At 38.3% G+C, this 27,891-nt stretch overlaps 1 protein-coding gene across 1 annotated transcript in view; it reads left to right on the top strand.

Moving 5' to 3' along the window:
* Positions 1-23,930, top strand: part of ASZ1 (ankyrin repeat, SAM and basic leucine zipper domain containing 1) — a 36,020-nt gene extending 12,090 nt beyond the window's left edge. The window contains exons 5-13 of the mRNA XM_083860444.1: positions 5,463-5,574; positions 5,817-5,951; positions 8,246-8,364; positions 10,517-10,592; positions 10,952-11,008; positions 15,954-16,066; positions 20,983-21,088; positions 21,494-21,607; positions 23,404-23,930. Of these exons, the coding sequence (XP_083716570.1) occupies positions 5,463-5,574; positions 5,817-5,951; positions 8,246-8,364; positions 10,517-10,592; positions 10,952-11,008; positions 15,954-16,066; positions 20,983-21,088; positions 21,494-21,607; positions 23,404-23,556 (985 nt within the window). The 3' untranslated portion in view covers positions 23,557-23,930. The remainder of the gene's footprint in view (positions 1-5,462; positions 5,575-5,816; positions 5,952-8,245; positions 8,365-10,516; positions 10,593-10,951; positions 11,009-15,953; positions 16,067-20,982; positions 21,089-21,493; positions 21,608-23,403) is intronic.
* Positions 23,931-27,891: the final 3,961 nt, after the last annotated feature.

The raw sequence follows: 27,891 nt of genomic DNA, 5'->3' as shown, positions 1-27,891 counted from the left end.
TCTTTGTAGAGGGATATGGTTCTGAGAAGAAAGTATTCAGTAGCATAACTTAGGATATTTTTGCTAAATCAGAATTGGAAACTGAGTACTGATGGCTGTAAAAACGGTTTTGTTGATGAGAATGTAGTGTATCAAAGCATAAGTGCTAGCTAAAGGATTTTAAAAGTCAAACAAGTAGAGTATGGCTAGGTGAGACAAGAAGGCATTGTAAGACCTGCTCTGAAAAGCCACTGTAGAGCTACTAGAGCCTGAATGCTTCACTTAAGTGCTGCCTTGAGAAATTTGTTTTGCTTATCTCATGTCATTCACCTTCCTCTTGCTCCAAAACGTGAATTATATACTTTATCCCTTTGTAAGGCCTGGAAATGTTTAAGAAGTGTTTTTTAAAAACCTTTTTTAACCTGCAGTGCTTTCCTAAAGTTATACTAAAGTATGTTCTTCCAATATTTCTTGTTATATAGAGTTTCCCACTTCATCACTAAATCCCACTAAGCCAGAAATTGGGCAAATAGATTATCTTCTGTTGCTGCAAACACACTGTTGCCACTTAATTTCTCAGTTCCAGGTTTAATATGTGGCAGTGGAGTGGGGAAACTGGCTCCAAAAGTTCCTGAAGATGCTTCCTGTTAATCTGAAGCATTGTTGAGTTTACAGATCAGTAGACTAAAACATCATTTCCTTGCTTTGGCATCTCTATAAGAAAAGATTGAGACTAAACTCTTGGTTTTCTACCTGCTGTATTTTTTCTAGTATTATTGATGCACTGGTCTAGTTAATTAACACATATCCAGTTGGGAGACTTCACTTTCAACTTGTCAAGACCACCAACTTGAAATACTGAATTTTCTATAGATGTCTCCCCAGTGGAAAGAAACTTGTGTGTAAATAGGAGACATCTCCTCTCCTTCCTCTTAGGAAATTTTCCAGGAAGGTGAAGTTTGTCTTGCTTGATCATGATCCCAAACATAAGCATTTTTATTTGTCAAGTGCAGTAAATCTGCACCACAGATTCAATTTAATGACAAGTATTCAGTGCATTTTTGAGTCAGATGCTTGCCATCTAGGAAATAAAACTTTATCACCAGTTCTGTCATGGCTCCTGACTATCCAGGATAGGAGGCTTCAGGGTAATACGTCTGTTCTACTCAGCTTGTTCTCTTGGGATGTAAATTTTGCCCTATTTTTTCCACAAGGTGACGTGAGCCTGTAAGAACTTCTGGTTCTATCTTTGCATACGTGTCACAAAGTCTTGGGTGGCCCTAAAGACTAAAAAAGCTTCCATTTTGGCTTCTTTCTCCAGTCTTAATATAAAAGCAGGGAGACTTAGAGCATGAAGGTGTGTTAGAGGATGTATAGGTTGGATATTAGGAAGAGGCTCTCCTGGCAGAGGGTAGTTGGGCATGGAAACAGGCTCCCCAGGAAAATGGTCAATAGCACTAAGTTTGACAGAGCTCAAGGAGCGTTTTAGACAATGCTCTCAACCATGTGATGTGATTCTTTGGCTTGTCATGTCCAGGGCCGGGAGTTAGACTCTATAATCCTTGCGGGTCCCTTCCGACTCAGAATTTTCTGTGACTCTAAAGATAAAAACAAACAAACAAAAATCTCTCTTCATTTGCATGAGACCCTGCTTTTTATATAAGTGCTGCAAAACCAGAAGCAAACATAATTAGGTGTTTAATTAATAAATTGCTTACATGCCTTTTAAGATTTTATTTATTTACTGGCTGTGACTTGAGTGTCATATTCAATATGGGTAAATGTCATGTGGCAAATTGTACCATACAAAAGGACTGAATGGGTGTTTGGACAAGAAGGTCATCTGCGAGCCAGACTGCTGGAACACAGCATTTACTCAAAATGATGAAAGCATTCTTAAGATCTGTCTGGATGATTATCACTGCACTCTCTGTGAACATTTTTAGATTACATTAAGATGTACCAGTAAGTTTAGTTTCTCTTCAGGTTAAGCTGGAAACAGTGGATTTGCCGCGTTAAAGCTTGCTGTTGTGGGGGTTCATTGCAGGGTTAGGAAAACTAGGTTTGTTTTCCCCAATGCTCTTGTCTCCCTCCTGTGGCTGTAGATGTAAATGGATGCTGCTTTCTTGGAGTGGCTCAGGGCACCCACCCCCTTACATCTAGAGGTGCAAATTTGTGCAACAATGCATGTGTTTCTATCCTGAAGCAGCTTGTAGCCTTTGAAATTAAAACTCAGGCATTAAAATGGAATGCTTGCAGTACTAATTGCACAGACATGTTGATGGACCTTTAAAAAGTTGTATTTAATTAGTTTTAGTTGTAAATGGAGCAGTTCTTTAAGTGGCTTTTGTGTCATTGTTGGGTTGATTTCAGATACCATGCCTCAAGTACTATACAGGTGTAACTACATGGTATTCTTTGGAGAAAATACTATTTTGTACCCTCAGGGCTTTTGTTAAGTATTTTTCCTTTGAAAAAGCAAAAGATAAATGTAAAGTAGTATCAAAATTAAAAAAAAAAAAGGTTGAGAGTGGGAGAAATTAAAATTAAGTTAGGAGCGATTGGACTGGTTTTGCAGTCAATTGTAGATACTTCAAAGGTGATGGCATGGGAAGTTTGTCAAAGGCTACCTACCACTGAAAAGAAATAAGCATAGCAGTGAGTGTCCATGTTGGGCAAACAAGTTTAAAAATTGTTGCTACAAATTATTAGGTTGTAATCTACTTCTGCTCATTCTTTAAAATACAGGTATCTGTATATGTCTCTGTATAGACATCTCTGTTGGGACCTATAGAGATAGTGAGATATGTAGACATCAATTGTTAAGTCGAAGATTGAGATTATAGTGTTTCTCTATTTTTATAGTAGTCTTCATAGGTTCACAGGATAATTCAGGTCAGAAGGGATTTCAGGAGGACTCTAGTCCAACTTCTTTAAAGCTATGTTTGGTGTAAAATTGGGCTAGGTTGCCATCTGGTCTTGAAATCCGCTAAAGATGGAGACTAAAAAAATTCTCTGAGCAACCAGTTCCACTGATTGGCTGTGATCCATGGTGAAATGTCTCTTCACATACAGTCAGAACTTCTGCTTTTATAGTGTTGATGAACTAATTCCTAGACTGATGCAAGTCTTTTTGCTTCATTACCAAGTTCCTTTACATTGTTGACTGTATGTCTTGAAGGTCTGGTTACCTTCATTTTGCTTATTTCTGTGTGGTTGACCTTTTTCCCCTAGCATGAAGCTGTTTCAAATTTGTAATGTTACTGGATTTCATTCAGTACACTTTTAACTGTGTTTGCATAAGACAAAACTTTATTCTTGTATGAATGATCAAAACCAAAGGAAGATGTGCAAAGCCTTAGTTCTACCAATACTCTCTGGAAGGAGGCAGAAATTTTAAGGCAGTTGCTTTAAGACATGAATTTGAGGATCCCTCTAGTGGTCAATGAACTTAGTATTAAGAAACCCAGTATTGGGAAGAACAGTCTTCCCCTTGGGTATATCCTAGCAAAATAGAATAATCTTTAGAAAGCAGATTTTTGACGTGGAGCTAAACATTACAAGCAATACATAATATTTTTCATTAAAAACTGTTGCTTTTTAAAATACAAAAATTTTAATTAAACAACAGTAGTAAAATATTTTAGCAATTAATTATTTTGCAATCTTATTCCATTAAAGAATATGTCAGGCATCTGGAAAGATACTTTTCAAACAGAAACTTTTGAGCAGTATTTCACAATGGCTTCATCTTGTAAACATCTCTGAAAGCATAAGATCATGTCTTGGTTTGATACAATTCAAAGGAGAACACTTTCGAATGAGTCATCTCCTTTCAGTATTTCAACAATCCATTTCCACCAATAAGAGAGATTAATAATAATAGATGGAAGAGAAAAAACGGTGCTTTATTAACAAACAATGTCGAAAGGCTCAGGAAGAAAAGGAAATAACTGCTAGACTTCATACCCTACTGCGACAAAGAGAGACCCAAAATGCTGGAAACTACCGTTCCCAAAATGAGCCTGGCAGGAGAACTTCAGGCTTTGTAGGATAGTGACGAGATGGTGTGAGAGCCCTCCCTGGAAGGCAGGAGCCTCACAAAGCTGTTCCAGCAGCAGACAAAGAGCTTCTGCATGGCAGGGTGCAGCAGAGAGGGCACAACAGGTGAAACAGCAGGGCTGGAGCCACAGCCAGCCAGGGCATCCTCTCCCCAGTTTGGTGCAGTCAACAGCGTCTTGGGCCTGGAGCAGGGTGGCTCTGCTCCACTTCTGCCAGCACAGTGCCCACCCAGTTTTTCAGAGAGGCAGCTGCAGAATTCACCCTCAGGGTAGCTCAGAAATTGCTCCTCAGCTTTCTCTGAGCCAAGGGGAAAAAAACCCAACAAAACAGAAAGAAAAAACCCTTACCTGAGCAAAGATCAAGCAGGCAGCAGTGCAAATACCACACTAGGAAGAGCCCAAAGAAAACTTGCTGGAGAGCTTTTTAAAACTCCTTCATAAGCCAACCTATACACACATGGTCCCCTGTTGCAGGGCCTTAAAGATACTTAACAATTACTGGGCACAGATGATTATGGGATATGTTATCATTAGAATCACCATAAGTCAAGTCAGCAGACTGTTGTCCTCATGGTTTTAGGAGGTAAAAAACCAGAGTAGTGGGAAGGGTGATGTCTTAAGTGTCTTTGATCGGCTGTAGGAAAGAGTAATCTGTGTAGGAAAGAAGGTATCAAAAGACAGACTTCATAGAATCAGCAAGATTGGAAGAGACTTTTGAGATCGTGTTAGTCTGACCATCAACCTGGCGCCACCATAATCACCCCTAAACCATATGCCAAAGTGTCACATCCAGACCCCTTCTGATCACTTCCTGAGACAGTAACTACCACCTCCCTGAGCAACTCTTCCAGTGCCTCACCACTCATTCAGTGGGGAAAACAAAAAGAAGATTAATATCTAATCTGAACCTTCTCTGGTGCAACTTCTGTGAACAGAAGACAAAAATGGGACAAAGGGCAAAAATATGATTGTGTTTAGTTTTAGTACTTGAAAATTTAAGATCTTCAGTATTATCTGTATATGTAATTCTCTTGGGCATACTCGGGGTGGGGGTAGTGCCGACTGTTAGCAATAGGTGTGCAGCCCCTGCTATTGCATCATGCCTCTGCACAGAAGTAAGACCTGTATGATCTGTGATTCTTTTGCTTACACTGATTCTACCAGAGAGAGTTTTGCATTTATGAACGTAGTTGTTGTTTTTAATATTCTTTCTCTCAAATATTCAGTTGTGATTTACATCTTGCCATCAATGAAACTGCATAGTTTTTCCAAACTTTGAATTGAAATTATTCTGTGCCATAGAATGCATCACTTAAAGTGTGTCTTTTAAAAATAATTTTTAAATCAAAATAGAAGTGTGCCACCTTTTTTTTCCTTTTTACATTTGATGTATTTTGTTTCACCTGGCACCTTTTCTTTCAGGAAACAAATGACTGCACTGATGTATGCAGCCAGAAAAGGCTATTCTCGGGTCGTTGCTTTTCTTGTTGCTCATGGATCACACATAGATGCCCAAGATGAAAATGGATATACAGTAAGTGATTTATTTTGTATGTTGTATTTAATGTCAAAAAATTTAAAAAGCAACTACCCACTAGCTTGTTTCAAAGCACAGCTTTCTGAGAAACATTCCTCAGAATTTCCTGCTTTAACACTACTTTGAGATCCTCTTGCATTAATTGTCTTTGTCTCTATACTGGACTGTGGTTTATTGATACAAACCTGTTGGGTTTTGCTTCATATGTAAAACTGGTAAAACAAACTTGTTCTTTGCAGGCATTAATATGGGCGGCACAGCATGGACATAAAAGTGTAATTTTGAAGTTGCTTGAGCTAGGAGCTGACAAAAATCTACAGACCAAGGATGAAAAAACAGCAGCAGACCTAGCAAAAATCAATAAACATTTAGAGGTATTTAATTTCTCTTAGAAATGCAAATTCTGTGTTTTGTGTCAAAAATATCTTCATTATATAATTTTCTGTAGAAGTATTTAATAACTACATTATAGCAGCTAGTTTAATATTAGTGCTGTTACATTTATATTTATATTTATAACAGACTATTTTCTGTTATATCACAGCTTTTCACAGTACTGTAAAGGCTATATTGTAGTGTTTTGGAAACCTTTATTCTTTCTTTAGATGTAGAATACCAAACAAGGGATTATTCACATTTGCAGTGTTGATATGAGAAGTAGAAGAATGTATTGTTTTTTACTTATCTGCCAAAGTATGTAAGAGAATGCAGATATCAAACTGATTTGTAGAGTATAGTTTCTCATTGACTTTGGAAGTGAAAAGACTAAAGCCAAAAAAAAGAGAAGTTGGTACTGGCCATTTTCAAAATCTGTTCTCCAGAGGAAGATGTAAAATAATGTAAATTGGCCATCAGATCATGGAAAGAGCAGCTGATAATTACTAATTTAGAGAGCTACTGAAGACAATGTGTATTCTCCTGAAATAAATACATTTGCTGCTGTTGCCAGAGGGTGGATCAGTCAGACCATATGCCTGTGTGTTTTGTTTTGTGTTCCTCTTACCAGTGATGTGGCTTTTTACACTGGCTCTTAAAAAAATGTGCAATTCACTCTTATGAATTGTAATTTACAGCTTCTTTTTCTTACCTCCTTCATTTTTTTCCCCTGCCAGACTCAAGGGCTAGGCAGGAGCAAAAATGATAACTATGCACAGAGCTGTCAGTGGAAGCTAGCAAGATCTGTGTATGAGGCTTAGGGACCTGCTAGCTCAGGTTACTGAAAAGGGTTACAAATGCTTTCTGCCTTTGATAAACAACTTGTTCGGCAGGTTGCAGCCATATAATCTTATAACATGACTTTCTCTGACGTGGAGGGAAGACAGGCTTGTCACACTTGAGGGATGGCTCTTGGCTCTTGACCTGAAGTGCTAACTTTGACACAATTGGTGCAAAGTCTTGCAGATGGTATTGAGGTATCTAATGGTCATGAGCTTCTTCAGCTTCAGGGTCTGCTTTCGGGCTGTTAGCAACCCAAGGGGCAGTCATACAGACAATGTGTCCAGAAACTGTTTCTAGGAGGGAAAATATTTTTCTTTTGTATTATTCTGGATTTGACTGGGAGTTATTTTTTTTTTTCCAAACACCCTGTATGGTGCTGTGTTTTAGGATTGTGACCAAAACAGTGTTGATAACACACCAGTGATTTAGCTGTAGCTGAGCAGTGTTTTTGCAGAATCAAGACCATCTTCATTTCTCACTCAGCTCCCCATCTCTAGCAAGTAGGCTGGGAGGGGGCAAGCCCTGTGCTGCTCACTCCAGCTGACACAACGGGTATTCCATGCCCTGTAACATCATGCTTAGCAATAAAATTGGAGAGTGGCTGGGCATTGGTCTGCTGGTGGGAGGTGCCTGTTTTTGTATCACTTAGCTTTTGGGTTTGGGGTTTTTTTCCCCCTTCACGTATCAAATTGTATTAGCTCAGTTCATGAAAAGTTTTCTCACTTTTACCCTACTCTTTCTCCCTCATCCTCAGTAAGGGCTTATTTGCCTGCCAGAATCAACCCACATAATTGTGTATGTGTATATAAAACTGGCTAGTCCAGTTCTAAATTCCAGGCAAGTGATTTCACCATTCATTTAGCTTTATTGAAGTTCTACTTCTTTTGCTGAATTTTCTTGTAACTATCTCAAAACCCACACAGGCAGTTCAGTGTCTGCAATCCATCACTACTGCATAGTGATGCCTAGCAGAAGGCTGGCTGCTTCTTTAATCAGTTGAAAGAATCCCTGTCTGTCAGATATAGTTAAATTAGATTGTCAGTTTTAAATTGATAAATGTTATGTTTATATATGCACTGGAAATGGAGATGTTAAGAGTCATATGCCTTGTGTTCTTTAGGGAACTTACTGCATTGAGTATATAGAGTTTTTGTCTACAAGCAGCAAAAGTTACTATGTTGGTGTTTGGCTTTTTGTGTAGTGCAGATGGTTTTTTTAGACCATGTGATAAACGCCACTGTGCTCTGTGTTCATCTTTGTGCTAGAATTTGGTTAATTCAGAAATGCTCTTGGAAAACTTAGTCTTAACTTCCTGTTATAGATGTATGCTTCAGAGAAGTGGCAGATGTTTCACTTTCACTCTAAGTAGTAATTGATTGTAATCTTATTCCCATGTATTTTTTATACATTTTGAATTTTAGTAATAATTAATTCATTTTGGCTGTTCCAGATATTTAGTTTGCTCTCTTTGGCTGCAAATCACTTGCAAGGGAAATACCAAAGGGATAAAGCAACTGAACAAGAGACTATCCGCAAATTTCTGACAGCTATCTCTGACTACAGTATTGGGTAAATACACTTTTAGTGTGATTTTAGCTTATAAACATTCCTAAGAGATTGTATTTGTTCATATCGACGATTAAGTTGTTCTGATACATAATGTGTCATTTAGAGGGCAACAAAGAGTCCACAGTAAGTATATTAATGTAATATCGATTTTTCAAGATTGCAGAGTTCCTTGGCAATATAAACAACAAGCATGCCCCAGATTTTTATTTCCTTTCATTTAGTGTAAAATACAGGAGAGCCAGAGTCCAATGTCACTTCAGTTCATTTCAGCTCTGTTAAATTTGTATGCTCTCCTGTTGCATACTTCTTGTTCTGTGCTTATCTTCATTTGATGTTAAATTTTTGATACTTTCACTGAATGTCTTTCAGCTTCATTATCACGAAGAAGAGCTATGCCCTTTTCTTTTTTCCTAAATCAATTGGAGAGTCAAAATTAAGTGTGAACACCAGTCAAGCTCTGGAAGTTTTGGCAGAGTGTGCCCCTCACCCTGAAGCTGGAAGGTGCCCTGTGCCTGAAATCAGCACCTGCTTCAGCAACTTCAAAGATTCCTGATATGGTTTTGTACAAGAACTTGCCTAAGTCCTCAACAAACCATCTGCTCGTGTCCTTCAGCTTGAGCTGCGTGGTCTCAAAAAGACAGCTTGCAGTGCCCATAGTCTGTTTTGATTGGTCAGATTGCCCCTGCTCAGCCAGTCCTCTGGATTTGGAATGCTCTAGTTTTGTAGCATTAGGCTGATGGGCTGGTAGCAGTTCCCAGTGAGATAGTCTCAGGCAGAGTACTTCAGGCAAAGCCTCAACAGATTCTGTTTTTAGAATCCTAGAATCATTTAGGTTGGAAAATACCTCCATCAAGGCCAACCGTCTCAACTAAGCCTTTTAATACTAAGCACCACGTCCAATCATTTCTTGAACTCTTCTAGGGATGGTGACTCAACCACCTCCCTGGACAGCATGTTCCAATGTTTGACCATCCTTTCAGTCAAGAAAATCTCCTGATGTCCTGCCTGAACCTCTCTTGTGTCAGCTCTCGCCTCCTGTTGCTAGTTGCCTGGAGAAGAGGCCAACCCTCACCTGGCTACAGCCTCCTTTCAGGCAGTTGCACAGTGATAAGGTCTCCCCTGAGCCTCCTTTTCCCCATGCTAAAGAACCCCAGCTCCCTCTGCAGCTCCTCATACAACTCACTCTCCAGACCCTTCCCCAGACCTTGCCCTTCTCTGGACGCGCTCCAGCCCCTCAATGTCTTTCTTCTTGTGAGGGGCCCAGAACTGGACACAGAACTTGAGATGTGGCCTCACCACTGCTGAGGAGGCAGGCCTTCAGTTCAGGGCCTACAAGAAGACAGAGCAAAGTATGTCATAACTCAGGGTTTTGGCAAAAGATTTGTGGTAGCAGATGCAGTAGTCCTTTCAGGATTTTGTAGGATTTGCTCTTTCGCTCTTCTGTTTAATTCTTTTCATTAGAGTTCATCTGATTGTCGAAAGCTGTTTAGTTATTTTTTCCTCATATACTTTTATATCTCTTGGTAGAGTGGGGAATCAAAATGGGTATTTTATATTTGTTTATAAATGTTGAACTCTGAACCTACAGTTCAGTATTAACTACTTCCTCAGTCTACCTTCTGAACAGTAGTCTTCTGACAAGTTTCTTGATGGAGTAATTTCCACCGTCTTTAATTACAGACAGTCCTGTTTTCTTGATAAACTTTATTGGCTTAACTGGAACCAGAAGGGTACCACTTGTGGACCAAATCCAATTAATGTGAATGTTATCTGATAAGAATACATAGTTATCTTCCTTATCCCCACTTGGACATTTTTCAGGTTTTTGTGACCCAACTGTAAGGTTCATTTGGAATGTTTTGTGACTTAAAATTACCTTTATGTACAAAAGTCATTCCCTTTGGGCTCAATTCAACTCATTAGACAGAAAAGACATCTATAAATTTTTGATAGACTAAGTTGTGTGCTTATAAGGTACTTCTGTCATCAGCAGGTGTGTGTAACTTCAGGTTCCTCCCAAGTGCTGTGTCTGGGGAGCTTTTCTGTAACATTTTGTTACAGATGTCTTTTTTTGTTGTCTTTCTTTTGTCTTTTTCTTTCTTTTTTTAATTTTCACTATTTCTAACTCCAGTCTCTTTAATTATCTTTACAGTTCCTATTCAGCTTTTCATGACATGGAAGTGTTTCTACATGGTCTTGGTCTAGAGCACATTAGAGGATTATTGGAGGTAATTTTGTGGTATATTTGCTACCTGTGAAGTAATTTGTGAAAACAAAATGCACCTACTGCATAATAAAAAAAGTTATATTAGCATTAATATATAAATTCAAATAAATTCCTTAAACAGAAATTTATTTATAAAATGGGAAGTTAAACTGCAGTGGACTAAATTGGATTTCTTGATTATGTGCATTAGTCACAACATTTGATGTTTCTAAACTAGACAGATCTTTCATTGCTGCAATAATGATGTTTTGTGTCTGGTTTTGTTCCTGAAAACTGTAGTAAAATGGGGAAGAAAATCAAGTTAAAACTACTTTATTCTGAAATTCTTTTTGATGGCAGAAACACCTTTGTTTTATACAGGAACAAGATGTAAATTTAAGACAACTTCTGACCATGCAAAAAGATGACTTAATACAGGTCAGTTTACTACTTTACAATTTAATTCAGTTTTGTCCTTTTTTTAAAATGTTTTTAATGTCTTGACTTCTCGTTATTAATGTCTAACCTTGCAAGAATTCTTTCAGTATCTTCTGCAACATCTTGAATTTTAACGTGAGTATAGACAGGCTTTTTCTGAAGTATGTAATTTCACAGATCAATGAGTGTTCAAGAGTGAGCAGGAAATACTTCTAGTTTAAATTTTAGTTGTTACCATTTTTAGTTTTTAGTTGTGATTTCTCTGAAGGGAAGTCAGTGCTGGCATTAGCACTAGATAATACTAAACAACTACTTTAGATGTGGTCCTCCTTTGTGAGGTGGTAACTTACGCTGGAGAAAGAAGAGCTCTCTTACATTAAAATTGCTTAAATTGTAGAATCTCGTATCCCATGCAGGTTTGTAAAACCTTATCCCCCCTATAAAAAGGTAAAAGAGAAAGGAGAAGATGTTATTTCTTACAGTTTACTGCAGCTGGGAAGGTTGGTCTTCTGCTGTTTGCAAAGGTTGGTCTTTTAACTAAATGATGCATTATTACAAGGCTTCAGTTTTCACTTGAGATGTGGTGGTTGCTTCTCGTAATTCTTTGCTGGATTTTTTCCTGGGGTAAGTGGAAGGACTTTCTGTGCCTACAGGAGGATGCTATAATAAAACTCAATTATAAGATGCTCATTGGAACAATGTAAGTACTTCAGGCTGCAGGATTCTTCTGAGCACCCTGTACTGGGGAGCTTTGGAATCTCTGGTCTGGGATTCCAGGGACACCTCATAAAAACAGCTGCTTCAAGGCTACTCCCTGCTACTGGAGCTAGCCATGTCCTTAGTGTCAGCTTTTTTCTCCTAGTCCTGGTACCAAGAGGTGTGTGTTCTGGCAGCTGGAGCCAAGGTTATATTCCTTTAGAGTGAATGTCAACAAGGATTGTTTTGCTTGATGTTTTGTCTTGTAACTGAGTAGGTAATTTTTCTGACTGAGCTTACAAGTAATTCTGTATTCTCAGAGAATGTTCATATTGGGAGCTTTGTCAATGAAGAAATTTTTAAGAGTTCATCTGGGGCAAGATAATATAAGACATGTCAGTGTATTTTGATGTTACTGCTTTTCAGAAGCCTCAGGATCATTGGACAGCATCCTGGTGTCCTGGGATTTTTAGAACTCTATTGGGAGTAGTTTTGTCCTTTAAGGAAATTCTTGTGGATTTCTTCTTGTTCCTGTGTGAGCTGCTGTATTGGGCATGATTGCATTAAACTGTAAATCTGTCTGAGTGTAGGATCATATTGATCACTTGCTTTAGTATTGTAGTTGTTGCTTGTTTTTGTCCAGGAAACAGTGGGGGAAGAGGAGAGAATTGTGGATTTCGGTGAATGGCTAAGCTTTATGGTTCCCTCTCCAAAGAGGTGCAATTTCACTCAAAATCATAGCTTCTATTTCAGTGTTCTAAATTGTTTGAGGCTCACTATTATAAAAGCAAACAAAGCTTTGAACAAACTGAAATAACTACATGGATCATCTGGTTCTACACAGGAAGATAATATCTGTAAGAATTTAATTGCTTTGTCTGTTAACTATGCAACAGCAGGAAACAGTTCCTGAAAAATAAGTCATGCTTTGTGGATGGACATAAATTAATTAGTGAGTCTTCAGTTGAGAAGTTAAAAAATGGCATAACACTCCTGGCTTATTAACACTTCATAAGTTATCCTAAATTCTTTATGCAGTCTACTTTTAGAGCTCTGCTAAAGGTTTCTCCCCACGCTGCTGATAGAACAAATCTAATCTGTTTCCTTGTAACTTCAGAGTTGAAAGTTTTTACTGGGATGGCAAACTTTCAGCTAACAGCCAGCTGTTTTAAAGAGCCTGGATCTTATTACTACAGAGATTAATGATGACCTCTGATGGATGCCTCTGAACCAAACTGCTTTGTATCCAGAGAACCGGGGAAAAATCCTGTCATTAACAAGATATGCTTTCCTTCATCAAACAATATAGGGAGATATTTTCTCTGTAAATATCTTTATCTGTATTCTACAACAGAACCTAAACAATGAGTCTTTCAAGCTGAAATCCTTGCATTCCTTAAGCTTATAAACTGTTTCATTCTGGAAAAAAATGTGTTCAATATACTGGGACATATCTATTCAATTTAAAGTGTTTTGTCTGCACTACTTAAGACATTCACATTTTTTATTTTGTTTTAAGCATTTTTCTCATAAGATAGCAGCAGAAGTAATTTTGCTTCTGGATGCATTTAGGACTAAAAAGGTTTCTTTCTTATATTTTATTTGGTTTAGGATAAGAGAAATTGGCATCTTGTTTTGGATTTGAGAATGTATAATGAAAAGTTGACACATCAAAATTCAAAATGTAATCCTTGTATCCAAAATGTAATAATTGGATAATTATCTGGTCTATATGCTTCTAAATCACAGTTCCAGGACTCATTCCTCTGCCCTCACTCCCTTATTTTTTAATATTAAATTAAAAAATAAAAAATTAAAAATTTAAAAAAATTAATATTTGACAGAAATATCAGGTTATTAAAACTAGTGGTTACTTGGGCAAAGTGTCATTGATGTAGGAGTTTGTGCCTAGCTTCACTGGTTTTATCTGTGCAGTATATAATATTTCATGTGTTGAGGCAATCTTACCTCTTATCATGTTCATGCTGGAGTGAACTTGGGGCTTGGATTTTGAGGGGCTGCTTTGTATGTATTTAAGTAAAAAGTGAAATAGATGTTCCTAGAATTGATCTGGCTAAAACTGAGAGTGCTTATAGTCTGTTTTACAGATATAGGCATGTCATTGTACCACACTTGCACATTCTTAAATATGGCCACTTCACAATAATACTTGCATAATTTGGACTGCAGAGCACAAGTGAACCAACACCAACTTAAAAATTCACTTATCCATCAAGAAGGGCATATTGCACTGTGGTTGTTCAATGCTTTCATTATTGCATGAACAGACAAGTTCTGGGTCACTTTGTGTTCTTGCAAGATGGTCTAGACATTGGTAAGTAGTTTGGGCTGGTCTGTCAACCTTCTGTCTCTATGTTCTTCACCTTTTACCACTGAAGTGGTAGAAGGCTTTATCTATAGTGACATTTATCACATTCTTTACTTCCTGACACGTATTTTCAAGATGTGGTGGTGCTCCCTTTGCAGTGATCCCTTTGCAGAAGAACAAAATGATATTTTATTTCTAGGGGAACAAAGTACATCTTCCCGATATGCTGGTCAGAAAGCTGCATTCTGATTTGGTGGTTTCAGGAATGAGAAGGTGGAGTCAAAAGCAAAGGCAGTCTTCACAGCAAGTTCCTACTTTAAGCAAGATAGTTTTAATTCCTCAATAACTGCTACTGTAGAAATTTGCTTACTTATTCATGATAAAATGACTGCTGCAATGCTTTGTAAGCCTTAAGAAAATATTAGTTCATACCAGCTAAGGCTCCACAAGGCAAACCTGAGAACTAATGAATTGAGCAAACTTACAGTTCAACACAAGTGAAGTGAATTATTTATAGGAAACCCAGATCTTTTATCTTAAGGCTGCTAGTGATATTTGCTAAAAATACTTCAGTACAATTTATTCAGGGACCCATGGAAAACTATTAAAAGCTCAAAAGTTCCTGGCACCTGTAGTTAAATTCCCAATTAATCTTGTTGAGATTCTTCATTACTGAAGAACTTACTTGTCTATAAATTTAACGTGGTTTTGAAATGTTTAAAGATACACTTGTGAGCCCATGGTTGTTAGTTACCTCTAATTGGTGGAGAACCTGGAGGACAGTTATATGCAGTCACAGTGAACAATGGGTGTCAAAACATTTGGTCTCAGAAAAAAGCAAGTGTTTCCTAGGCACAGTCTCTTCCCTAGAATGTGATCTGATGTGGATTATCAGCTGTTCATTCAAAATTCTTTCTGACAGAAGTCTGGGAGACTGCAGACACTAACATCTTCCAGATTTCTGAGGGTGCAGAAGGTAACTTCAAGTCTTCAGAATATCAGTGAGGGTCCCATAGAGTCTAGTTTGGAGACTATTGAGATTCTTGTGGTTTCAAATGCCAGAGTGGTCTACTGCTGTTGAGTCAGGTACTCAGCTGGTGCCTTAGGAGCAAAGTCAAGAGGTTTTTCACTTGTGTAGAGGAGCATCTTAGGGCTGCTAACACTGGAAGTCCTGCATTGCAGAGCAGCCTGTGAGATGAACAAGGGAAGTATCGAATGTGCGACAGAAGCGTTTCCTTTTTAACAAATGAACTATTCTTTTACTTTAAGTGTTCTGCAAGAAAACTCTGAGCCTAGGATTTAAATATGACTTAAAATTTAATCTGAGATACTTGATGGATAGCACAGCTGCCAGTGTTTTGTGTTCCAGGCATCACTTGGAGAATCTCTTACATAATATATCTCTTTCGTGTTTTCCTTCAGTTAAAAAATATCCTATAAAAATCTCCATTTGATGCTGATTTGATAATTTCCACTCTTTCTTTCTTAGTTAATGCTGTATCACCATCATGATGATTCGTTATCTTCCTGTCAGAGATGACTCAGATTATTCTAAAATGGAAAGCCTAACATCCTAACAAGACAGGGGTGCTTAGGCAAAATTCTAACAAGACGGAGGTGCTTAGGCAAACTTCTGTTTATTTTTTTTAATAAACCCTAAACAGATTTTCTGAGTATCCTGTGCAGTTTCAGTTTGGCAGTTCCTCATCTTTTGTCATTTTGTTCTACATCATCAAATATTTTCTGTGGTATTTTCTGTGTATTTTTCCTTTGTCATTTACATGCATTGTAGCTGGTTGCAATACTTAAAAAGAACTCTTTTAAATATTAATATTTAGAAGCTAGTGAAATGTGTTACTATGTTGTTATGCCTAGTAAGTTTAAAACTAAATCATATTTCTAATTACTCTTTAAATTTAGATTGGCATTACAAATCCTGGAGATCAACAGAAACTCCTAGATGCTATTAATGATCTGCAAGTGGAAGAAAAAAAATTTGAAGACGTCTCTGAAGTCATGAAGCTGGAATTGAGGTATTAATAGTATATCTAAGGAAATGGAAATGAAATATTAACTATTTAAGGTGACCATGTTATTTTCTGTGACTCAGAGGTAAAATTGTGTCACACCTCATCCCTTCATGCATAACATTCACGAGAATATGCAGGTTAGTGGATTATGAGAGCTGGTGGTGGGTGTGTTTTGCACAAAGAAGGTTGGGAGCATTGACATGGTAGGCTCTGTTAGTCTTCCAGTCAAATCTGTCTGATTGTAAGATGCAACAAAAAAAGTGTGGGAGGGAGCGATGCATATTAACTTCTGCACAGGCCTTTAATTTTCAACTCATAAAATAACTCCTTGTAACTGCTTGTACATGTGTATCTTAAACTTAATAAGTTCCCTAAGCACTGCTTTAGCACTCTGCATCCAGTACAAAATGAAAAATGAAGAATATAGTAAGTATAAAGGAGCCTTAAGATTTCTGAAATCTCTTATCCTTTATATGTAAGTACTTTTTTTTTTTCTGGAAAACACACCTAGGCCTCAATTTAAATTCCATGCTCATATCTTTCCTCTTCTCAGTTCCCAAACTTACAGAAATATAGCTACTAAAAATGGATTGGATAATAAGGGTTCAGTTCCTCTTTGAAGTGTGTGTATCTCCCCCATGACTAGTGATCTGACAGCTGTACTAGTACTCTCATAGATACATATCGCTTCCCTCTCCAAAATACTGGAGAGAGCTGTCTGTACTGTTTCAGTGCTGGAAGGCTAAAGTCCCTGTTAGTTATGTTGTTCATTGGCCCAAAGAATATGCTTGGATTCAAATTCAGTCTTTACATGTCTCCATGCTTGGGAGGCAGCTGAACTGCACTGACACTGTACCTTAGCAGTCGTGTAATGATGTGGTCCTGCCATAATGTTGTCTTTAGAGTAAGTCCCAGTTCCATGAGACTGTCCATTATGTATTCCACTCCCAGCCAATCATTCATGCATTGATTGCTCCCAGTGCTGGTGCTATGCTGGTATCTTTATCCATTACTGTGTTTATGAAAAAAGAGACTTTGTGGCCTACTTGAGGAATGCTTTTGCTGCACAATGAAAAGTTTGAGCTGTCAAAATTTTGAGCTACCTATCCTTGGTAGGACGTGCAAGGGATTTGAGGAAGCTCTTGAAAGACTGAGATGGAAGAGTGGAGAGTTCATGTCCTCATAGAAGACTTTAATGTTTCTTCTGGTCTGTGAGGAGATTTCATTCAGAGATCACTCAGAGATAAGGAATACTCACACTGTGCAAGAGTTGGTGGGCAACAACTCAATGTCCAGGTGAAGGCTAGTAACAAGTGACACTCCTCAGGGGTTTGGTGTTGGGAATGGTGCTGTTTAACATCTCTGCTGGAGACATGGAGACTGGGATTCAGTGCATCCTCAGTATGTGTACCAATGACACCAAGCTGTGTGGTGTGTTGGAGGGAAGGGATACCATCCAGGCAGACCTTGACAAGCTTGAGTGGTGGGTGCATGAAATTCAGCAAGGCCAAGTGCACTGTGCTGGGTCAGCTGAAGTACAGGCTGGACAGAGAATGGATTGAGAGGCGATGGAGGAGATGAGAAAATGGACTTGGGTGGTATTGGTTGACAAGAATCATAGAAACACAGAATATCCTGAGTTGAAGGGGACCCTCAAGGATCATCAGATTCAACTCCTGGAAGAAGCTCAACATGACCCAGCAAATGAGCACTTGCAGCTCAGAAGGCCAGTCGTATCCTGGGCTGCATCAAAGGAAGAGTGGCCAGCAGATTGAGAGGGAATTCCCCCTGTCTACTCCACTGTCATGACACTCCATCTGGACTAGTGCAGCCAGCTCCAAAACCCCTGCATAAGGAGGACATCAGCCTGGAAGGAGTTCAGAGGAGGGCCACAAAGATCACCAAGAGGGCTGGACCACCGGTCCTATGAAGAAAGGCTGAGAGACTTGGCAGTGTTCAGCCTGAAGGAGAGAGGGCTGTGGGGAGACCTTAGAGAGACCTAGAAGGGGTCTACCAGAGAGCCAGAGAAAGACTTTTTTGCAAGGGCATGTAGTGATAGAACAAGGGAGAATGGCTTCAAACTGATGGAGGGTAGGTTTAGATGAGATATAAGAAATTCTCTACTGTGATAGTGGTGAGATATTAGGATAAGATGCTCAAAAAAGCTATGGATGTCCCATTCCTAGAAGTGTTCAAGGCCAGGTTGGATGTGAGTTTCAGCAACCTGGTCTAGTGAAAGGTGTCCTTATCCATGGCAGAGGGATTGGAACTAAATGATCTATAAGATCCCTTCCAACCCAGACTATTCTATGATTCTAAAATTCTCTGTCAAAATGACTATGTACTTTCAGAAGGGAATCCTGCAGATGTGTACATGTGCTACAGTACTGAAGAACTAAACTTCCAGCATGCAAGATGATATAAACTAGTATGATATGGATACATAAACACTTTCACAGCATCTGAGCCATTTGTATTAAAATAGAGACTTTGCTGCTGAGTTGAGGTCATAGACCAGGAATCTGTTAGGTGCTTTTGGAAATGGTTGTTGACTCTTCAGCAAGCAAAAATTAGCTACAGTTTAAGGGGACTTTGCCCAGTTTGAGCTTTATGCATTTTTATGTTAAAATGTACACTTTTTTCAGATTGTTCCACAGCAGTGTTTAGTACATACATTCAAGCAGGGCAGCTTAAAAATTTGAACAGAGGGAGTAAGCAGAGAAATACCAAAAATTACCATTTCACTGTGTGTGGCCAAGTACAATGAAATATCCACACGGTGTTTGGTGCAGTCTCACACCAGTGACATATCTTATTCCTAGTATAGTGTGCATTTACATCATATGTAGTTCTCAAAACCAGAAAATAATTGATGATTAAAGATCGACATACACAAAATATGACAGCACTTCAGTTTTGGCAAGCACCGCATAGTTTTCTAGAAAATTGCCTGACATGTATTCTAGGCATCTGACCTTTAGACTAAAATCTTAGGCTATGTTTACATGCTATTATATAAAGATTTTACTTCTCACTTGTTCAAAGTCATTCTGTGAGAAGGAGAATCAGTCATTAAGTCATAGAAAAACTAACATAGTAGAAAATCTTGAACTGATTGATTATAAACTTACCGAGTGTCTAGCACAGTTTAGCCACTGATGTTTTGACAGCCATTAATTGTTTTTTAAAGTGATAATTTTTTGAAAACATTTCCATTTCTAAACATAAGAGCATGTCACCACAACAGGTATAAAATTCTGTGGAAATGGAGAGTGTTTTAAGAACTGGGGTGTAGTGAAGTAGTATGATAGAATAAATGTTTTTCTTTTTTTCCTCTCCCTAATTCAACCCCATGACATATTTTATATTTGCCAAGAATCCTTCCAGAATTCCAAAAGATAGCTTCCTTTGTGATGAAACACAAAAGGTGCCATAACTGATCCCAGCCAGCTAAAAAGTTATCTAAGCAGAAGAAAATATTTGTGATTATGGCTTGACTATAGTAATGTGGGAGTAGCTTTCAGACTGTCTCCAGATGTTTAGTGTCTGGGTTCTTTACTGGAAATACTCAGTTCAGTTACATTGTTCTGAAACAAGCTTATTTTATAAAAACAAACTAATAGGTTTTTGTACTTCCCCATCCTCATGAAAATCATATGCAGTATTGGTTTTAAACTTCCAGCGTACCTATTAATGCTTCTGTATATTTCTGTTTAAAATGTTAAAGTCTTGACAGTTCAGCACTTTTGCAAATCATAGATGTCCTGAGCAGTGGCAGAAATTTTGGTCACTAATGATCCTGTGCCCAAAGCTGAAGGAAAGAACTCTCTGACACTCCATGGCCTAAATTCCATCTCCATTTAGATACTTGTACTGCATTGGCATGTAGCTTGGTTCAGCTGTTTCACAAATTTCCTGGATACCTTTTTGTCCTCAGAAGCAAGAAGCAAGTGGTCTGAGTATGTTGCATTTAGGTTTAATAGCAGATTGCCTAGGGAATGGAGGAATGTTAGGATCTGAATTAGTTTATTCAGATCCTATGGATCTGCAGAATGGGAAGTTCTGCAGTAGAAAGATGTGTAATTGTCTCTTGTTTTGGCCCTGCCTGTTATTCACCCAAATAGCTTAGAGTTAGCAGAAACTTTCCTGCTGGAGATACAGACACTTCTCAGGAGTTTCAGGGTTTGAGAGCTCACTCAGTAGAAACAATTGGATGATCTTCTTCCTTGCCTTCTTTCAGTCTTCCAGGTGAGTGGCAACAAATTTCTGACCAGCACCTTGACTTAAGCCTAAAATTCTCTGACATTCCAGTAAAGTTGAGTCAGTGTCATGTGGAAGTTCTAGAAACTTAAAGCTGAAAATACTCTGTTAAATTTTTCTACCCTTCTCTCCACTTTTTGGAGACATGAGTCAAACTAGTTTTAAGAGTTGTCTTCTGTTTGTATTTGAGCACCAAGTAAAAACTTTCTTCAAAATAAGTAACAGCAGATATTTTAGGCCCTGAGGTATATGTTTCCAGATCCAAGGGCCTTGCCTGTATTACTGAATTCTTATTTTCTTCAACTCTGTTGGAGACTAAATGACCCTAAACCTTCAGTCCTAGCTCCAACGTACCAGCCAGACTTTTTCCCTCATATCTACGTCAAAAATGTAAGCTGCAGGTCAGAAATATTGTCCTTCCAAAATAAGGCATGGGGAGGGAGGGGATGGGACAAACAAGAGAAGAAAAAAACAAGAAATAACTTGCTAAGATGTTAAATGTCTTTACCTACTCACTTTTAAAATAACACTGGGGTTTTTGTATGTTATGAAACTGCTTGTCTAACTCACTAGCCAGTGTTGGAAATCCATAGGTAATACTCAGCTTGCAAAAAGTTACAGCATTTGACAAATAACAAAGAATCATTTTATTTTTCTAGTGAAGATGAATTGCTCAAGTTTCTTCAGCAGTTGAATAAAGAGTGTAATAAGCTGATAATTCCTGTGCAGACCATGAATCACCATTTCCTCAAAAATTCTCACAAGGTATTCAACCAAACAGAAGATTGATTTAGAGTACATTATTCCACCTTGTAAAATAAAAACTATGAATATTCATTAACCGTCTTGGTTATTATATAAAGCTGTATGATGCTGTTTCTCTAAAGGACACTTCTTAAAATAATTTATTTCATAGAGTTAGGGCACACAACTAAAGGAGATAGATTTGTTTCTTCTTGTTTCTGCTGATAGGAGAGTTAAGGTGACAAAAGTTTCCAACAAAGGCTGCTAAGGAGTAGTAGCTTATTGTGCATAAATCATACAATTAAAACACAGCATAAATGCAGTTACAAACCTTTTCTAGCACTGTGTTTTGTGATACATTAACTGTAGAATATTAAACTATAATCTACAATTGTGTAATTATGGCAAATAACTAATTATTAACAGATGGTACTGCAGTGGGCACCAACTAAATGTTACGTTGAAGTCTGCAACGATGTGATTTGCAGTGTTGAAAAGTTAGGAGAAGAAGTTGGCAAGCTGAAGGACCTCGTGGTGGAGGTGGGTGTGAGTGATTGAGACTGTTAAATACTGTGTAAAGCTTCTTGATGCAACCTCAAATGTGACATCCATGAAGGAAATGTTTCATGCCTTGGTCTGCCAAAGGCTGTTTAGCCTTGGCTTGGACATTGCATCGATCTCTCTCCCTTCCTTCTTTTCATGGACAGAATGAGAAATAATCTCTAATATTCTATGGCAATGTAGAGAATCTCCAAAAGAAAGCACAACCTACCTTTTTCTTTCACTCCATGAAAGTATTAATTGGAATGTATCCCTGTGCTCTTGGACAACTACTGTGGCATACCCATGCTGAATACTTACACTCTTTTTAATTAAGGAATCTTTTGTTTGGAATTATTGACTCACAAGGAAGATACTAAGGTTTTATGGATTGAATGGGAGGCATCCCAGATAACTCTGCAGAGTGACAAAAGAAGAGGGTGGGAGAGGTCAAGGCTAGATGTTAGCACCACATCAGTCATTCTCAAACCAACACAGTGACACTCTCTTGTCAGATGGGGTCATTTTAAGTAATAGGCTGGTAAAATGAACGGCCCTGGGGTAGGGTAAATGGAGCATCAGTGTCAAAAAGGAATCTGTTGCTGAACGAAGCCATGTGGAACTCAGACCTTGAGTATAATGCTACTAATGCAATTTCCTGTAGTTTAAGTAAATTTAATGTAATATAACAGCCTTCTCCCAATAAATCACTTAACACCAAATTTATTAAGAGATAGAGACTGTGACAAAGAACTTACTAACTATTTATTCCTGTTTTTGCATATGCAGTCATCAATTGTGTATATATTTGCCTCCTATATATGCAGGCCAGTTATAAGGGCTGGGAGGGCTCCAGGTTCGGTGCCACTTGACTTTATCTGTACATAAGGTTTTACAGCTGTCAAGACAAAGCACAGTGTCTTTGTATGCTGTGTGAAAGAACCTTCTAATTACTTCAAAAATGCAAATCCTTCTTTTTAAAATCCTCTTATGTTTTATGAATTTCATTTTTGAATACTTAATACAAGACATTTTTGTGCCACTTATTTATGATGGAGCACTTTTGAATGTAGAGCACCCAAGTGTTTATTATGAACGTATGAATCTAAGTCAAACAGTTAAACCTTTTACATAAAATGTTTGTATAACTTCCCTTGAAGTCTTCAGTACTGATTGCTAAGATTAGTCATGACAAGGCTTTGCCAGCAGTCCACGTGTGTAGCATATAATTTTTGAAAGTACAGTAAATGAGATGGCCTTCCAAGCATTGTGAACTAAGGTAGGAAATAAGAATCTAACTGTGCTGTCCTCTATGACAAGGTTTCTCTCAGGTTCAACATGTATTTGAGAAGGCACTTGTAAGGTACTTTCTACTCTCTTTAATTTCGGGAAAGCCTAATCTGTTACACACTTAACTTCCTATTTAAATAAACAGGGTTTTTTAGTAATTAAATGGCAGACATTCTAATTAAAACATTTGACACTTGGAGTTCAATTGTTTTGTTATTAGATTTTCGTAGCATCTAATAATAGCACTGTTTTACTCCTGAGTAATTAAGTTTGTAAATGAACAGTTTGTTTTTCTAATATATGTTACAGAATGATTGAACCTCAGGTAAGATGAAAATTTACACATGTTTATTTCAAATTAAGTAGGACAGAGACAGAAAGAAGTAATATCAATCCTAGATGCATGCAGATTCTTAGGACTGAGTACTTTATAATCTACTTGAGAAGTTTTCACACTAACTTTTTCTTTTTTTGCACTTTTTATATGGATTTAACATCTGTCTCAGTATGAAGAGAAGAATAAGCCTAACCAAGTGAAACTTCCAGAAAAACCAGCCACCTTGGAAAAAAGATTAGTAAAAATGGGAGTGGTAACATTGCTTGGATTTGGTTTTTTCTTATCTGTAATTAAAATAATGGCAAAGAGAACACAAATTTAAGTTTAGAGCTGTTTCTCATCGTATCTGTAGTATTTGTATCTAGCATGCACTTTGATCTAAAAATAAAGTTATTAAAAATTAAAACTGTTACTTAAGAGTATCTTAGGGTTTTATTTTGAAATTAATTGTTGGTATTGAATGTAGGTCTAAAATCTTGTCAAAGCTGCTTTTCCTTTTTTCCTGATTTTTGCCTACTAATTACTAGTTTTGGTTTTGTATTTTTACATGTTCAGAGGTGAATATAAGCAAATTCTGTTTATATATCACATGTTTGTATTTAGAATTATAATGCAGATATGTTTTCACGGTTGGGGGAGAGTTTGAAATACTTTAACACTTTCAATTTTATGTTGATAAAGATCTTCTTGCAGAGAGATGCACGTGAGTTTTTTTCTTTTCACAATCAAGAGAACTGTGGAGATCTTGTTACATATTGTCTAAAAAGTAATTTCCCATTGAACTATGATACTTAGATTATTCCTGAAATCTTCTTCCTTAGGGATACTCACCTCTATTAAGAGTTTCATCACATCTATTAAAAGGATCATAATAGTCCTTTCCTATAAGAATGCAGACAGTTTAGAAGGCACAGCAGCTTGTTTTTTCTTGGTCTGGTCTTTCACTACAAATTTTTTCTTAATATTTTCTCCACTTAAAAAGGTGTTTGTAATTCCACAGTGAAACATTAGTAACTGGTTTTGATCTGCTTACCAAACCAGCTATGTTGGGAAAAAACTGAAATTGGTGTAAGAGAATTCAAACTAGTTATGTTTTCACAGTTTTCAGTAAACATCTGTAAAAATGCTGAATATTTTGGAAGGAACGTTTTTCTTTCAAAGCAAAACAAAGAGTCTAAAAAACAAACCTGAATGAGTGTGTGAAACTTTGTGTCTCTGAGTTTTCAGAAATGTTGTGTGGAGTCTTAACCTTGGTATTCCCTCTAGAGACTAGTAAGGAGAAGATAAAAACTTGGATGCTGTTCCAATCACTGTTACTGCCGTTTTCTGCTTTTTTTTAGAGAATTGCATTGTGTGTTAGTGTGTTTCCTTGTTACTGCAATTGTTTTACCTCCTTTCGTCCTTCAGTGCCCGGAACATCCTACAGAGTGATGAGGCCAGAGGCAAAAACAAAATAAGTTGTGGGGGGGAGTGTTTCTGTTTTTTTCTGCTCGTAGACCGGTGCATTTCAATATCCTTTATTCACTTTCGTACTGTTGCAGTACCTCTTTCAAATTCTCTGACGGGGTGTCACAATATGGTAGTGATAGGGCAGGAAGCAAAGAAAATGATTCCTTCAGCATCTGGCCCTTGAGCTACACTGTCAGATTTCTTACCCCCACCAGCACCTCCTAAAGGAGCCTTCATATGAAAACGGCCCTGCTGAGAGGCCTCCTTCTGCAAGTCATCAAATTACAGTCATTATCCCGGAACAGTAAGAATACAATGATTTGCACATCCATGAGGGGATTGGAGGAGAATGTTGAAGAGCTTTGCATGTATTCAGCAGGTAAACTGCGCAGCCCTGCAGCTGTTGTTCTCGTCCTACAGTAGTGCAAATTGAGATGCTGAGGATTGAGTGAATTAGACCTCGGGCCGAATCCTCCGGGATACCTGCTTGCTTAAAGATGCAGTGAGGTTCCTACTTGCAACGTCATTGGATACCTAACTTGACTTCATAGGGATGACTATTCATACCATGGCCTTTTCTGAATCTTTAAGCTGTTGTGTAAAATTAGGGCCTTGAGCGATTCTGTGGAGATCTGAAGGAACTTCAGGATTTTTCAAAAAAATTTCCTGTCTAAGATAGGCTGTGGCTTGTGTGTCCTGTGTCTCTCTTCTGTGCTTTGGGATTTGCCCTGCTCTTTAAATATGACTTGCGCAATACTTGGCCTTTCATAAGGCATTACCCTTAATTATTCTTGCTAGCCAATTACAAGTAATAAAGAGCAGTTTGGGGTATGTGTGTTGCTAAATTGAGAAAGAGTGAGCTTTTTTTTTTCTATTATATTCGCCACTGACCTCAGCATGTGTTTGATTTATCTTCTTTAATTTCATCCAAGTGCCTTGTTGAGGACAAGACTTAAAATGTGCAATTTATTATTCTTTCTTTTGTTGTCTTTGAACCCTTATAGGTGTTTCCCAAAGCTATCACTTTTTTATGAGTAGGCCACTTTTGCATTTGCCTTCTCTGTTTCTTCAGTTCTGCAAAAGCTACAGGTTGTCCTTCCAAATAAAACTCCTGTGTTACTACAAATATAGTCATTCACACTGTAAAGTACTACAATTGTTGCTTTGGATCTTAATGTACAGATACTACAGTTCTGATACCTGTTACTAGATAGCAAGCCTACAAAGCCTTGAAGGTCTAATAGATACCAAAACTGCAGATTTCTGCTTTTAAGGCATGTGCTGTCAATTCTTTGCTCTGGAGGCAGAGGGGAAGTGTGTATTTGCAAATTTAAATTCCCCTATTCCAGAAATAAGAATTTTCATGTAATGGCTCTTTATTGAGGTATGAGTGAGATACGACAGTGGGGTATTACTGACATGAAATGAGTTATGTGATCTCAACCATTTTAATAGGTGATAAATTACTTCTAGTTTTTATCCTGATCCAAATGGTGTTGTTCATATAATCTAAAGCCATAGTTCCTGGAATTGGGACTCACAGAGATACCTCTGGGGAAGGATTTTCAGGTTTTTTGAGATGTCCTACTGGCTGTAATATATATGGGAAGATGTGTTCTACTTAAGAGTTTAGTGGGGTTTTTCTTAAAAAAATTCAGATGAGCCTTCCATGCCTTAACCTTTCCTGAAAACAGTCCTTACTTGAATGTAGAAATACAGGTTTAACTACATTATTTTCATTATTGTATTGAAAAACCTCAGCTCGATCTCAGAAAGCATGCAGAAAATGGGACTTCCAGTGCTCTAACTCCACTGCCACATCTGTATTGCACATGGCATGATTTCTTAACTGTGTGAGAAACTGTGCACATAATACTTGTTAAAGACACCTACAAATTTCTACATTCAGTCTATTCTTGCAGCAAGGGAGGCCAGCAAGCCTCTCCAGGCTGCATCAGGAACCAGCTCTCCCTCTCATGGGAGACAGTCCTCCATGAACTTCTTCAACGTGAGTGAGTCCTTTCCACAGGCTGCAATTCTTCATTAACTGCTCTGATGTGGGTTCCCCCCTGCCCCTCACCCCAATGTGGTGCAGTCTTTCAGGAATGCAGGATTGTGCCATTGTGGGTCCCCTATAGGGCCCAAGTCCTGCTACGACCTGCTCTAGCATGGGCTTCCCACGGGGTCACAGCCTCCTTCAGCCGAGCATGGGGTTCTCCACGAGACTGCAGGTGCATCTCTGCTCCACCATGGACCTTGTCAGCTGCAGGAGTACAGCCTGACTGCTTAGGAATCTCTGCCTTGGCAGTTGGAGCACTTTCTCCCCCTCTTCTTCACTGGCCTGGGTATCTTCACAGCTGTTCCTCTCACATTGTCTAACACTCCCTTTGGCACAATTGCTGCTGCATAGGGGTTTTTTTGCATTATCAAATAGTGGTCCTGTAGGTGCAACTACCTCCACTGGTGGGCTTGACCTTAACCAGTGACAGGTTTGTCTTGGAGCTGACTGACATTGGCTGTGTCAGACGTGTGGGAAGCTTCTGGCACCTCACAGAAACTACCTCTGTGGCCCCTCTCCTACCTAATGCTGGCTGTGCAAAATCAGTGTGGTCCCCCATGTTCCTTTCCAAACTTGTCTGTTTTGTATTCTCTATACTGAGTGTGGTTGTTAGTAGAAATAATGGATCCAAGGTGAACTTCTGTAGGGCCAGCACGAAGTGGAGGGATTGGAGAGAAAATCTGAATAGCAATAAAGCTAGAATGCAGATGGGGTAAATGACTTATGGATAAGAAAAGGATATTGTTGATAAGCCACTCATGCAGTAGCCACAGGTAAAGGAGCTCCTGTTAATACAGAGGGATATGAGAAATTTTAAGTTAGCTTTTTACTGCAAGCCTGAGAAAGCTGGTAGCAGGCAGGATTGTAGCCTCTGTATGGGTCTAAAATACTGCTGGAATTTGGTGTCCTCTCACTGGTGTTTGTCTGCCCTGGTAATTGATCCAAAGTATATTGTAAATGTAAGAAATAAGTTGGCCAGAAGCTAAAAATTGGAGAGTTTTTACACTGATTACATTTTATCAAATGCTGAATGCTCATCTGTTGCCTTTAAGACCTGCTGGAGTTAGTAAGAGGAGCTATAGTTGCCTCTGGGCAAGTAGTACTTGTTGCAGAAGCATTCATGTGTCCCAAGCTTCAATTATTCTTACT

The sequence above is a fragment of the Zosterops lateralis genome, assembly GCF_965231275.1.
Source record: "Zosterops lateralis genome assembly, chromosome: 4".
Classification (NCBI taxonomy): Eukaryota; Metazoa; Chordata; class Aves; order Passeriformes; family Zosteropidae; genus Zosterops; species Zosterops lateralis.
The sequence above is the reverse complement of the archived record's forward strand: the minus strand, read 5'-3'. Positions and strand labels throughout refer to the sequence as shown.